This window comes from Mytilus californianus, unplaced genomic scaffold (genome assembly GCF_021869535.1).
Source record: "Mytilus californianus isolate M0D057914Y unplaced genomic scaffold, xbMytCali1.0.p SCAF_3, whole genome shotgun sequence".
Taxonomy (NCBI): Eukaryota; Metazoa; Mollusca; class Bivalvia; order Mytilida; family Mytilidae; genus Mytilus; species Mytilus californianus.
In genome coordinates, this window is record NW_026262679.1 from 66,508,522 (window position 1) to 66,522,624 (window position 14,103).

The window sequence follows — 14,103 nt, forward strand, 5'->3', positions numbered from 1 at the left end:
AAGGGTCCAAAATTAAACTTTGTTTGATTTTAACAAAAATTGAATATATGGGGTTCTTTGATTGCTGAATCTAAACATGTATTTAGATTTTTGATTTTTGGCCCAGTTTTCAAGTTGGTCCAAATTGGGGTCCAAAATTAAACTTTGTTTGATTTCAACAAAAATTGAATATATGGGGTTCTTTGATATGCTGAATCTAACCATGTATTTAGATTTTTTATTTGTGGACCCCGCTATCAAATTGGTTCATATTGAGGTCAAAAGGGTCCAAAATTAAACTTTGTTTGATTTCAACAAAAATTGAATATATGGGGTTCTTTGATATGCTGAATCTAACCATGTAATTAGATTTTTGATTTTTGGGCCCCGTTATCAACTTTGTCCACATTGAGGTCAAAAGGGTCCAAAATTAAACTTAGTTTGATTTTAACAAAAATTGAATTCTTGGGGTTCTTTGATATGCTGAATCTAAAAATGTGTTTAGATTTTTGATAATGGGCCCAGTTTTCAAGTTGGTCCAAGTTTGGGTCTAAAATTAAACTTTGTTTGATTTCAACAAAAATTGAATATATGGGGTTCTTTGATATGCTGAATCTAAACATGTATTTAGATTTTTGATTTTTGGCCCAGTTTTCAAGTTGGTCCAAATTGGGGTCCAAAATTAAACTTTGTTTGATTTCAACAATAATTGAATATATGGGGTTCTTTGATATGCTGAATCTTACCATGTATTTAGATTTTTTATTTGTGGGCCGCTATCAAATTGGTTCATATTGAGGTCAAAAGGGTCCAAAATTAAACTTTGTTTGATTTCATCAAAAATTGAATTCTTGGGGTTCTTTGATATGCCAAATCTAACCGTGTTTTTAGATTTTTAATTTTGGGTCCCATTTTTAAATTGGTCTACATTAAGGTCCAAAGGGTCCAAAATTAAACTTAGTTTGATTTTAACAAAAATTGAATTCTTGGGGTTCTTTGATATGCTGAATCTAAACATGTGTTTAGATTTTTGTTTATGGGACCAGTTTTCAAGTTTGTCCAAGGTGGGGTCCAAAATTAAACTTTGTTTGATTTCAACAAAAATTGAATATATGGGGTTCTTTGATATGCTGAATCTAACCATGTATTTTGATTTTGGAAATTGGACCATAATAGGTAAATTAAAAAAATTGAAGTTCTTAGACCACATTCTTTCTGTGTCAGAAACTTATGCTGTGTCAAATATTTAATCACAATCCAAATTCAGAGCTGTATCAAGCTTGAATGTTGTGTCCATACTTGCCCCAACTGTTCAGGGTTCGACCTCTGCGGTCGTATCAAGCTGCGCCCAGCGAAGCATTTTATTTGAAGATATTTTTTTTTATCACATAATTTTGAATTAAGTATTATTCTGCACAGTTTGTAAAAATCCCAAAGTCATTATCATATCACAACAGGGAGTAAACTGATAATGAGAAATTAATCTTTAAAGACTGTTGGTTGGAGTCAGAAAATTCTAACTGTAGTGGTACCTTAACTGAATAAGATTATATAATAGTCACTTCCATATTTGAATAATTATCGGTTACATAATGCAAATAACTGGACTACACCTGAAGTTTGTCAGGTAAAACATATATACACTGTACCTGTGTGCATTTCACAACAAACGTAAAAAAACGACAATCCTACAAAACAAACATCCTTCTCACAAGTCAAATATTTGACAGACCTGTGTGTTGTTTTTTTTTTAGATGAACACCTTAACATTTCAAAACATTTATGGTTACACAAAATGTACTTTGTGCTCATTATGTGACAGTTTTGTCAAGTCTATTGAATTATAACTTACTTGTATATTCAGTATCATAAAAAGAGAAGGAAACTCATTACCTATTAATATAACCTCTGAAGTATTTTTAGAAAAAAAGTCCATATACAGATATGTTTTAAATAGTCATCGATGAAAAATCCTGAAGACCAATATATTGCTTGGGATGGTCTTTATTCCTGATAATTATTTAAACATCAGTCTGCTTTATTAATTTATAAGGACACATTAAAAGTGTAATTGTATATGCCAGTCTTGAAAAGTTTGTGGCCTACATATACAAGACTGGTATACATCATGTACTTTGGACTGTAAGTTGTGTTAATGGAAAATAGAGTATGATTGCCATGTGCTAAAGACCAAATACAAATGACGCAGTTGTTAGCAACTCTAGGTCGCCTCACAGCTTTCACCATGAAACTAATGATTAAAAACAAATTGCCATGGACTGTCCTAGGTGAAATGATAATTTCTTCAGTAAGACTCCAATGAGGGCTTTTAAAAATACAATTAGGTAGTAAGGAGATAGTTTGCCACAGGCTTCTCTGAGGCAAGGACTACTGGTGAGCCAAGCTTGATGAGTATTTCCTGTGCTCTTACAAGAGAAAATTCTCAGCAGATATAATGTAGTAGCACTTTCTTTGATATTTTTCAGGATCTCCAGAAGCACGGACTCCAAAAGACACAGCTGCAACAAGTGACAAGAGTTTACCAGTAAACTCAGATTCCCATTCTTCTGAACAACTTGATTTGTTAAATGATGATATGAAATTGTTTCCCTCAACTCCAGATGTGTCCAAAAATAAATCTGAAGAGACTGATGCACCTGGGATTATGACCGTCAGCATGTTTTGGAATGACTTGCCTGCAATTATGTTGGAAAACTTACCATATTTACGTTTAGTTGACATTCATAAACAAATCCTTCCTGCCAAAGACACGGGTATTTTGAAAAAACGATGCCAACTTTTGGGAATTGTTGTTAAAAATTGTTCAGAAATGCAAAGATATTTCCTTGTTCAGTATGGAAGGGCATTTAATTCCAAAAGCAACCTAATAATAAGTAAAGTGGATGCAGAGTTTTTAATTGGATATTATGTGAATCCAGTGACTAAATTACCAAGGTCATCAGAAGACCATCCGCAGCCAAAAGTTAAGCCAACTAAAGTCTCCAGACCAAGATCAAGGCCACCAAGTAGAACTGACAGGTAAATAGACAATATTGATGTTAAAATTACTGAATTATATTAGGACATGCTTTTTAATCTTCCAGCATCATCATTAAAGGTGGGAGAGGCAGAAATGGTTAATGGACAAATACTTTAGTACAAAACATAATTTAAAGCAGTGTAAGGGAGATAAATCAAATACATCATTGACATTATCTCCCTTACACTGCTTTTAAATTATGTATAAAGTAATGGTTAATGAACAATTAAGATAATTTAAAACAGTGTAAGGGAGGTAATCCAAATACAACGTTTTGGTTACTTCCCTTACACTGCTTTTAAATTATGTTTAAAGAAATGCATATTTATAAAGGAAGACCAGTAAAAATATCTGCAAATGTTGCATCTTTTTTTTTAACAAAAAAATCCATATGAAAGATTTGACACTATATTTTAAATTCTATTATAAAATAGATTAAGTTAGCACTATGGTAAATTTAAATGGATAATTATGGTTTGGGGAAAAAAAAGGGGGGGGGGTAAAAAGAAATTGTGGGGGGTCAATTTTTTCTCATTTCAGATTTCAGAAATTAAAAAGAATTATTCTTCAAATATTATTTTTTTTTCAAATTTCAAATATTGAAAAATTTCAAGAAGTAATCTTTAATTGCACAGTATGGCGCATTAGATTTGTAAAATCTTTGACCACATTTATTTATTTGTTATGCCGAATCTAACCGTGTATTTAGATTTTTAATTTTGGATCCAGTTTTCAAATTGGTCTACATTAAGGTCCAAAGGGTCCAAAATTAAACTTTGTTTGATTTCAACAAAAATTGAATTCTTGGGGTTCTTTGATATGCTGAATCTAAACATGTGTTTAGATTTTTGAATATGGGCCCAGTTTTCAAGTTGGTCCAAGCTGGGGTCCAAAATTAAACTTTGTTTGATTTCAACAAAAATTGAATATATGGGGTTCTTTGATATGCTGAATCTAAACAAGTATTTAGATTTTAGATTTTTGGCCCAGTTTTCAAGTTGGTCCAAACTGGGGTCCAAAATGAAACTTTGTTTGATTTCAACAAAAATTGAATATATGGGATTCTTTGATATGCTGAATCTTACCATGTATTTAGATTTTTTATTTGTGGGCCCGCTATCAAATTGGTTCATATTGAGGTCAAAAGGGTCCAAAATTAAACTTTGTTTGATTTCATCAAAAAATTGAATTATTGGGGTTCTTTGATATGCCAAATCTAACCGCGTATTTAGATTTGTAATTTTGGGTCCCATTTTTTAAATTGGTCTACATTAAGGTCCAAAGGGTTCAAAATTAAACTTAGTTTGATTTTAACAAAAATTGAATTCTTGGGGTTCTTTGATATGCTGAATCTAAACATGTGTTTAGATTTTTGATTATGGGCCCAGTTTTCAAGTTGGTCCAAGTTGGGGTCCAAAATAAAACTTTGTTTGATTTCAACAAAAATTGAATATATGGGGTTCTTTGATATGCTGAATCTAAACATGTATTTAGATTTTAGATTTTTGGCCCAGTTTCAAGTTGGTCCAAACTGGGGTCCAAAATTAAACTTTGTTTGATTTCAACAAAAATTGAATATATGGGGTTCTTTGATATGCTGAATCTTACCATGTATTTAGATTTTTTATTTGTGGCCCAGTTTTCAAGTTGGTCCAAATTGGGGTCCAAAATTAAACTTTGTTTGATTTCAACAAAAATTGAATATATGGGGTTCTTTGATATGCTGAATCTTACCATGTATTTAGATTTTTTATTTGTGGGCCCGCTATCAAATTGGTTCATATTGAGGTCAAAAGGGTCCAAAATTAAACTTTGTTTGATTTCATCAAAAATTGAATTATTGGGGTTCTTTGATATGCCAAATCTAACCGTGTTTTCAGATTTTTAATTTTGGGTCCCGTTTTTTAAATTGGTCTACATTAAGGTCCAAAGGGTATAAAATTAAACTTAGTTTGATTTTAACAAAAATTGAATTCTTGGGGTACTTTGATATGCTGAATCTAACCATGTATTTTGATTTTGGACATTGGACCATAATAGGTAAATTAAAAAAATTGAAGTTTTTAGACCACATTCTTTCTGTGTCAGAAACCTATGCTGTGTCAAATATTTAATCACAATCCAAATTCAGAGCTGTATCAAGCTTGAATGTTGTGTCCATACTTGCCCCAACTGTTCAGGGTTCGACCTCTGCGGTCGTATCAAGCTGCGCCCAGCGAAGCATTTTATTCTTTCAGTGGTTATTATGAACCTTTATTAAAACATGGATGATATATAAAAATTGTATAAACAAACACTGTTTTGAGTTTAAGTCTGGTGAATTGGGAAATTTAGTGATTTACACATTGAATTCAGAAAGCAGAAAAATCTTCTTGTTTTTAATTTACATTTAGCCTAGTAAAGACCTTTTTTGGACCAAACCAGGAAAAATATTAAGTAGAAAATACTAAAGAAAAAAGATAAGGCTATGGCTACCATGCAGATAAAAAGAAAAACGATGCCAAACCTTCCCCCATAAAATCAGTTCGAAAAGGTCTTAACTCATCAGATGATTACATTATACATATAGCAAAAACTAACAAAAACACAAAAGACACAAAGTACAGATCTGATTATACTCACAGTTACTGAAAGCTAGTTCAAAGCTAATAACAACTAATAAAAAAATTATGTATCTATGACTTCAATATCAATTAGTACACATCCAACATCCAATGGAATAAGTTCAAAGACGTCATTAATATGTTAACCCTTTCCAGGCGAACGATGCCTTGAGGCATCGCCACTCATTTCGCAGAATTTGAAAGGATCATTTTCAGTTGTGTTTATTTAGACTTATAAGTTGTAAATTTGACTGTGGAATAGTTATTTCCATACAACTTTGATTAAGGAACACTCGAAATTGTTAACTACCGTTTTTTATGTGAAATTAGCAGTTGAAAGGCAATACTAGTAATAAAAAAACGGTCACAAAAAAATGATAATTTCGTGTATCCAACGTCATTTTTCTCGCACAAAAGGTTTTAAAACACCAAAAAATGGTAATGTCATTTATAACTAACCATTTAGCTACAATCCTTACACACTAAAATGTATCACCATCGAGTTTGACACCGATTTGTACAGAAACAACGAAGATACGAACGTATTTCCAAAAACGTCACTTCTTCTCCCTGCACATTGGCAAATTAATTCAGGCAAGACAACCTGTGCACGAAATTTGAACAGGCCACATAAAGTCGCGGAAAAAAAACAAATCAGTAAGGAAAGTGTTAATAGTCAGCAAAAAACGATGCCTTGTGCAATGACAAAATATAGGTATCAACAGATTATAGGACAGTGAATATACATATGTGTATTACAATAATATTTAGTTGGTTTTTAATCTATTGAAAATCAATATTTGTACTAATAAAAACAATATTCAAAGATCTAGTTAAAGTTTTCAGTTGGTTACTCTAATGAATAAGTTCATGGACATGGTATAAAAAAAGTTTGTATTAAAGATTTTAAGTGTAAACTTTAATATACATGTATTAACGATATGTTTCTTTTAAATTTTATCTTGAATTTATTTTAAATTTTTTTCAGTGAGAAGACAAGGACACTTGTTCCTCAGAAAAAACCTCCAGTTATAGCAGAGCCACCTCCTCCAGTGCCACTTGGGCGGACACGTCATAAGAAGATCAATTTTCTTGAATTACTGAAGGGTGATTCTAACAGCAATTCCACAGAAAATTCTGTTACGGAACATGTAGAAGAAAAGAAATCAGAAGGAAGCATTTCTGTCGTAGTGGTACAACCACCAGTCGGTTGGAAAAAATCAGACTCGTCAGTTAAAAAAGTTGATGTAGGAAAGAAAACTGTTAAACGCTTGCATTCAGGAAGTGAAATATACAAAAAGAAATCAGAAGAATGTCAGACAATGGATTCTATGGGTGATGATGATATTGAGAATAGAAATCTGACATGGCTCTGTAAAAAAAGGCAAAAGATTCCATTAAAAGTGAATAAAAAGGTCAAGAAACCAGGTTCACTAAAAGTAAAGTGGACAATTTTTAACAAAGCAAGTCGGAAAAACTTGATTAAGAAAAAGAAACAGAGGGAGGTATTATCTGTTGTGCATAAAGATATTTTACCTAATAACAGTCATTTAAACAATATACAGCCAGGCAATGTGTTCATGGATTTATATAACAATGAAAATTCTTTATGTGTTCGTTGTTGCACATGTAACAAGATATTTTCAATAGATGCTTTCCTCTCACATCAGCATGATAATGGGGGTGATGGAAAACTGATTTCCGTGGTTAATCCACAAAGTTTAAGTCTCAGGGATGCATCAGAATCACAAAAGAAAATTTGGCGCAATTTTCAGCTTAAAAGGAAACGATTCAATAACAATAAAATAACATCAGTTCAAAATGGGTTACCTAAAATACAAATTGTTGAAAGACAAAATGATTTAGAGAAAAGAACTCTGATTGTTAAACCTCCATCAAACAAATCATTGCGTATCAGTTCTAGGAAGCGTAAACAAAAACAATTGTATCCCATCGAAAACTATTCTTATAGTTCTGTTGGAAAGCATGAAGGACACGATACATCACCTTCACCCAACAAAATCATCAAAGTTTCTGATGCTTTAGCTGATAATGTCGTCACAGAGTCAAATGGACCAATATTAACAAGTTTCACTGCCTTAGAACATGATTTGTGATTGTGTACATGTAAAGAATGTATAGATACTTAGATGTATGTTATAAGTGGTTTTCTTGTTCTGTTATGTAAGGATTTTTTTTCTTCGTTAGATATCCAAACGTCATAGATGGTCTCATAGCATACCCTACCCCAAATGCTAGGTTTTGAACATGTTTATTATTCAAAATATTGCAATCAAATTATTTGATACTGTTAGATACCATAGTTTTCCAAGTCATAACAATATTTTTATACTTAATTCCTGGTCTTTTTAAACATTTTTTATGGTCATTTGATCTATTCTGGAAAAGATACCTTAAAAGGTCTACCATCTTCAAACAGTGGGGACTTTTTTGTGCATTTTTATAAATGGATCTGATGTAATATTGTAATATTAGAAATATAAAACTTTTTTTTAATTTCTGACACGAAAAACCAAGAAAAAATACATATCCATGTAAAATTTCAGTATTTAATATTTTCCAAAGGGATGAGCACAGTAAAATTCAGGTGAATGCGATAATCTGAAACATATTTTTTCTTGGTGTTAAAACTGATAGGAAAAAAAATGCAAAAAGATAAAATGAATATTCTAGAAAAGATAACAGATTTTAAAACGTGTTTAAAATGCTTGTATAAACATGATAAACATGTATTGAACAAAATCAATGATTCATGATTGAAGTTTTAAACATATAGCATGTGATCACTGATGGCAAATCAATGATATTTATTGTAAGAGTTTAATAGTCTAAATATTGATATTTCTTGGGATCAAGTACATTCTAATATTGTTATATTATGAATTTATATTGTTTAACAAATATTACTACATTGGTACTATGAAATGTATGACTACCCTACATTATTAGTACATATGAGTTAAAGTCATTATCATTGTTTGCAGATCAGATGTACGTAAGATCACAGTCGTTTACTATCAGCTTAAAATAATCACTGAATATTGTTTACTAAAAGATGGGTTGTTACATGAATACATACATGTACATGCATTGATTTAAGTTCACAATTACATTGTAGTTATTTCCACACAATGGTTACAAGCTGTGTCAATAGTATTGTGAAAAATGCAATAGTCCTGGAATTTGACGTAAAAATTACCATGTAAAATATTATCAGCATAAATTAATTTACATGATAAAAAAAATCCTTAATCTTTTACCCTCACACATGTAAAATGAACTGAGTTGAAAAAAATTCTTAAACATATTGCTTGTTGAGTTTTACGTAGTCATGAGTGTAATAATAAGTAAGGATAAAATAGTGCTTGTGCTCATCTTAAATGTTTGCTTGTTGAATAAATTAAAAACAGTCTTGTTATTCATACTGCATAATTGTGTGCACTGCTATTTAGACTTTTGTCAGTCTACATGCAAATTTATTAATAAATCTATGCTTTTCTATTTTTTAACTTTTCTGACAATTTCAGTTAGCTTTTGATTTCATATGTGTCTATTCTTTATTAGATTTTTAATTTTGGACATATTGTTATAATATATAAGAAGTAGCTTAAATTTTTTAAAGCATAATTTACAATAGATGGTATTTGATTGACACAATTTGAGCAAGAGTTACTTCCCTTTTGCCACCATGTTGTAAGTGTGCAAATAAACGTTTATCCAAGGGAAATAACTCAAACTCAAATTGCGTCTTTCAAAACTGATCTCTAGGATGTTTATTGGTAGACCTATCAAACTGTACAGATAACACAGTGTCTTGTAAATCTCAAAGTTATTATTGATACAAATGCCCAGGTCAAAAATGACAAAATTCATTCCCTATCCAAGCTTAACTTTAGATGTGTAGTGCAGAATGACAGACCAAATGTGATGTTGCTATATAAAATTGTGTTATATTACAATGATTACACTATTAGTAAATAATGTTGACTTATTGTAACCTGTCAGCCTTTGAGTAGCTGTATATTTCATAACAACAAATTAACGAAAGTAAAATTCTAACTGGAAGTTAATTTAGGTTATATGCTGCAGAATTATAGTTATTATTAATATTAATAATTAAATACATTTGTAGGAAACATACTTATATAATAAATAATGCTGACATATTGGTATGTGTGTTAATTAATTTATGGTACCACAACAAACAGTTTAGTAATATTTTTGAAAGTTTTCACTTAAATTGGTTTTAGTTTTATCACGTTATTAAGCATTTATGAGGCATTTTGAATTATACTGACAGATTTTTAGGTTGAAATTATTGTAACTATATTCATTAAAGTTCTTTATAATTTAAACAAAATTTCACAATTTTATAAACATTACGATGATAGTAAAATATGTTATTAATTATATCATGTTATTACATTTGGTTTAGTTTGGTAAGCATTTAAGTGTTGTTTATTTTCTTCAATTGTGCATCAGGAGTTATTAAAGTATGATATATATATATCAGAACATAAAGATTGATTAAAAGGGATATTACCTGTAAATAGTGTTATAATTGTGTACCATATTGTAATTAGAACCTGTCAAATACTTATGTTGTATTGGATTAGTGCTGAATCATGTTCTTATTGTTTCTTTTTTCTGTGAAAAAGTGGTAAACATTTGAAATGGAATAAAGTTTTTTTCAACCAATATTTGATTTTTTATATTACTAAATTTAAGCTGCTGTTGCAGAAAAGTAAAAGGTTTTTGTCTCACCTTTGACAAAAGTCGCAGAATGCAATACATAGGAATTACAATCTAGCGAAGGTGGTGACAACGCAAACAATTTGTGTAAAGCTTTTTATCTCAAAAATTAGAAGACTTGGATGCTTCATACCCTTTATTCAGATACCTTATCTTATAAAGTTTCTATCTCAATTGAAAATTAGGAGATGTGATATAATTGTCATTGAGACTACTATCCACCAAAGTTCAAATGAAGTGGATGTAAGCAATTATAGGCAGCCTTCAACAATGAGAAAAACACATACTGTATAGTCGGCTATAAAAGGTCTCAGACATAAAAAAATGAAACAATTCAATTGAGAAAAACTAACAGCCTAATTTATAACAAAAATATTTACGAAAAACAAATATGACAGAAATAAACCAACGACAGCCACTGAACCACAGACTCCCGACTTGGGACAGGCACATATGGAAGCTGTGGTCACATGTGGTAACATAGTACATATGTTCAGTAGGACATGAACTTTTTTAAATCAATTGGTTTTGACCCAGATTAAGCATGGAAACGTGGCAGTGAGGGTGGGGCATCATGGTGTCCTATGTACACATATTCTTGGTTTCTCTGGTTTCCAATGTGTGGTACGTAAGCAAATCTAGGTTGCCTTGCCTAAAGGGCCTTGTGAGCTTTTGCCATCACTTTGTGTCATTCATTTGTCCATTCATAGTCCTTTATCCCTAAACTTTTCTTAAAAATTTAGAACAGTTTCCATTCAACTCAAATATTCTTATTGCATTGTATCAGTTTAATGCAAAGATGTCAGCTGAGCGATACAGGTTCATTGAAGCCTCTAGTTGGCAGTTCTTTGTTATTCTTTCAAAACTTCAAGAGCTAAGGTAAAAGTGTAATTTGAAAAAATAAAAAATAACAGCATGTCAAGTTCTATCTTATATTGGGTATTGTTTTTATACGACCGCAAAAAAATTTTGTGGTCGTATATTGGTATGACGTTGGCGTCGTCGTCGTCCGGCGTCGTCGTCCGAATACATATTGGTTTTCGCACTCTAACTTTAGTTTAAGTGAATGGATCTTTTTGAAATTTGACCATAAGGTTAAATACCACAAAAGGAAGGTTGGGATTGATTTTGGGGGTCGTCGTCTCCGGCGTCGTCGTCCGAATACATATTGGTTTTCGCACTCTAACTTTAGTTTAAGTGAATGGATCTTTTTGAAATTTGACCATAAGGTTAAATACCACAAAAGGAAGGTTGGGATTGATTTTGGGGGTTATGGTACCAACAGTTAAGGAATTAGGGGCCAAAAAGGGGCCAAAAATGAGCATTTTCTAGTTTCCAGACAATAACTGTGGAACGGTGTATGGATCTCTCTGAAATTATACTACAAGTTTCCATACCACAAAGGGATGGTTAGGATTTGCTTTGGGGGGTTATGGCTCAAACTGTTTAGGAATTAGGGGTAAAAAAGGGGGAAAAACAAGGTTGTCCTGGTTAATGGACAAATACTTTAGTACAAAACATAATTTAAAGCAGTGTAAGGGAGATAAATCAAATACATCATTGAAATTATCTCCCTTACACTGCTTTTAAATTATGTATAAAGTAATGGTTAATGAACAATAAAGATAATCTAAAACAGTGTAAGGGAGGTAATCCAAATACAACGTTTTGGTTACTTCCCTTACACTGCTTTTAAATTATGTTTAAAGAAATGCATATTTATGAAGGAAGACCAGTAAAAATATCTGCAAATGTTTTCATCTTTTTTTTTTACAAAAAAATCCATATGAAAGATTTGACACTATATTTTTATTAATTCTATTATAAAATAGATTAAGTTAGCACTATGGTAAATTTAAATGGGTAATTATGGTTGCCAACTCCATTGGAAATTTGAATTGAGATTATGACCATATCTTGAGGGAAAGAATTTTTTGGGGAAAAAAGGGGGGGGGGATAAAAAGAAATTGTGGGGGGCCAATTTTTTCTCATTTCAGATTTCAGAAATTAAAAAGAATTATTCTTCAAATATTATTTTTTTTTCAAATTTCAAATATTGAAAAATTTCAAGAAGTAATCTTTAATTGCACAGTATGGCGCATTAGAATTGTAAAATCTTTGATCACATTTATTTATTTGTTATGCCGAATCTAACAGTGTATTTAGATTTTTAATTTTGGGTCCAGTTTTCAAATTGGTCTACATTAATGTCCAAAGGGTCCAAAATTAAATTTTGTTTGATTTTAGCAAAAATTGAATATATGAGGTTCTTTGATATGCTGAATCTAAACATGTATTTAGATTTTTGATTTTTGGCCCAGTTTTCAAGTTGGTCCAAATTGGGGTCCAAAATTAAACTTTGTTTGATTTCAACAAAAATTGAATATATGGGGTTCTTTGATATGCTGAATCTAACCATGTATTTAGATTTTTTATTTGTGGACCCCGTTATCTAATTGGTTCATATTGAGGTCAAAAGGGTCCAAAATTAAATTTTGTTTGATTTCATCTAAAATTGAATTATTGGGGTTCTTTGATATTCCAAATCTAACCGTGTATTTAGGTTTTTAATTTTGGGTCCTGTTTTTTAAATTGGTCTACATTGAGGTCCAAAGGGTCCAAAATTAAACTTAGTTTGATTTTGACAAAAATTGAATTCTTGGGGTTCTTTGATTTGCTGAATCTAAACATGTGTTTAGATTTTTGATTATGGGCCCAGTTTTCAAGTTGGTCCAAGATAGGGTCCAGTATTTAAACTTTGTTTGATTTCAACAAAAATTGAATATATGGGGTTCTTTGATATGCTGAATCTAAACATGTATTTAGATTTTTGATTATGGGCCCAGTTTTCAAGTTGGTCCAAATTGGGGTCCAAAATTAAACTTTGTTTGATTTCAACAAAAATTGAATATATGAGGTTCTTTGATATGCTGAATCTAAACATCTATTTAGATTTTTTATTTGTGGGCCCCGCTATCAAATTGGTTCATATTGAGGTCAAAAGGGTCCAAAATTAAACTTTGTTTGATTTCATCAAAAATTGAATTATTGGGGTTCTTTGATATGCCAAATCTAACCGTGTTTTTAGATTTTTAATTTGGGTTCCGTTTTTTAAATTGGTCTTCATTGAGGTCCAAAGGGTTCAAAATTAAACTTAGTTTAATTTTAACAAAAATTGAATTCTTGGGGTTCTTTGATATGCTGAATCTAAACATGTGTTTAGATTTTTTATTATGGGCCCAGTTTTCAAGTTGGTCCAAGTTGGGGTCCAAAATAAAACTTTTTTTGATTTCAACAAAAATTGAATATATTGGGTTCTTTGATATGCTGAATCTAACCATGAATTTAGATTTTTTGTTTGTGGGCCCCGCTATCAAGTTGGTTCATATTGAGGTCAAAAGGGTCCAAAATTAAACTTTGTTTGATTTCATCAAAAATTGAATTATTGGGGTTCTTTGATATTCCAAATCTAACCGTGTATTTAGATTTTTAATTTTAAGTCCTGTTTTTTAAATTGGTCTACATTAAGGTCCAAAGGGTCCAAATTAAACTTAGTTAGATTTTAGCAAAAATTGAATACTTGGGGTTCTTTGATATGCTGAATCTAAACATGTGTTTAGATTTTTGATTATGGGCCCAGTTTTCAAGTTTGTCCAAGTTGGGGTCCAAGATTAAACTTTGTTTGATTTTAACAAAAATTGAATATAT

General features: G+C 31.1%; 1 protein-coding gene across 2 annotated transcripts in view; it reads left to right on the top strand.

Annotated features, from left to right (window-relative positions):
- Positions 1 to 10,341, top strand: part of LOC127733113 (uncharacterized) — a 53,393-nt gene extending 43,052 nt beyond the window's left edge. The window contains exons 3-4 of one of the 2 annotated variants that reach the window (XM_052242399.1): positions 2,466 to 3,018; positions 6,611 to 10,341. In XM_052242399.1, coding sequence (XP_052098359.1) covers positions 2,466 to 3,018; positions 6,611 to 7,739 — 1,682 coding nt within the window. In that variant the 3' untranslated portion in view covers positions 7,740 to 10,341. The remainder of the gene's footprint in view (positions 1 to 2,465; positions 3,019 to 6,610) is intronic. The other variant, XM_052242400.1, reaches the window with a different exon arrangement.
- Positions 10,342 to 14,103: the final 3,762 nt, after the last annotated feature.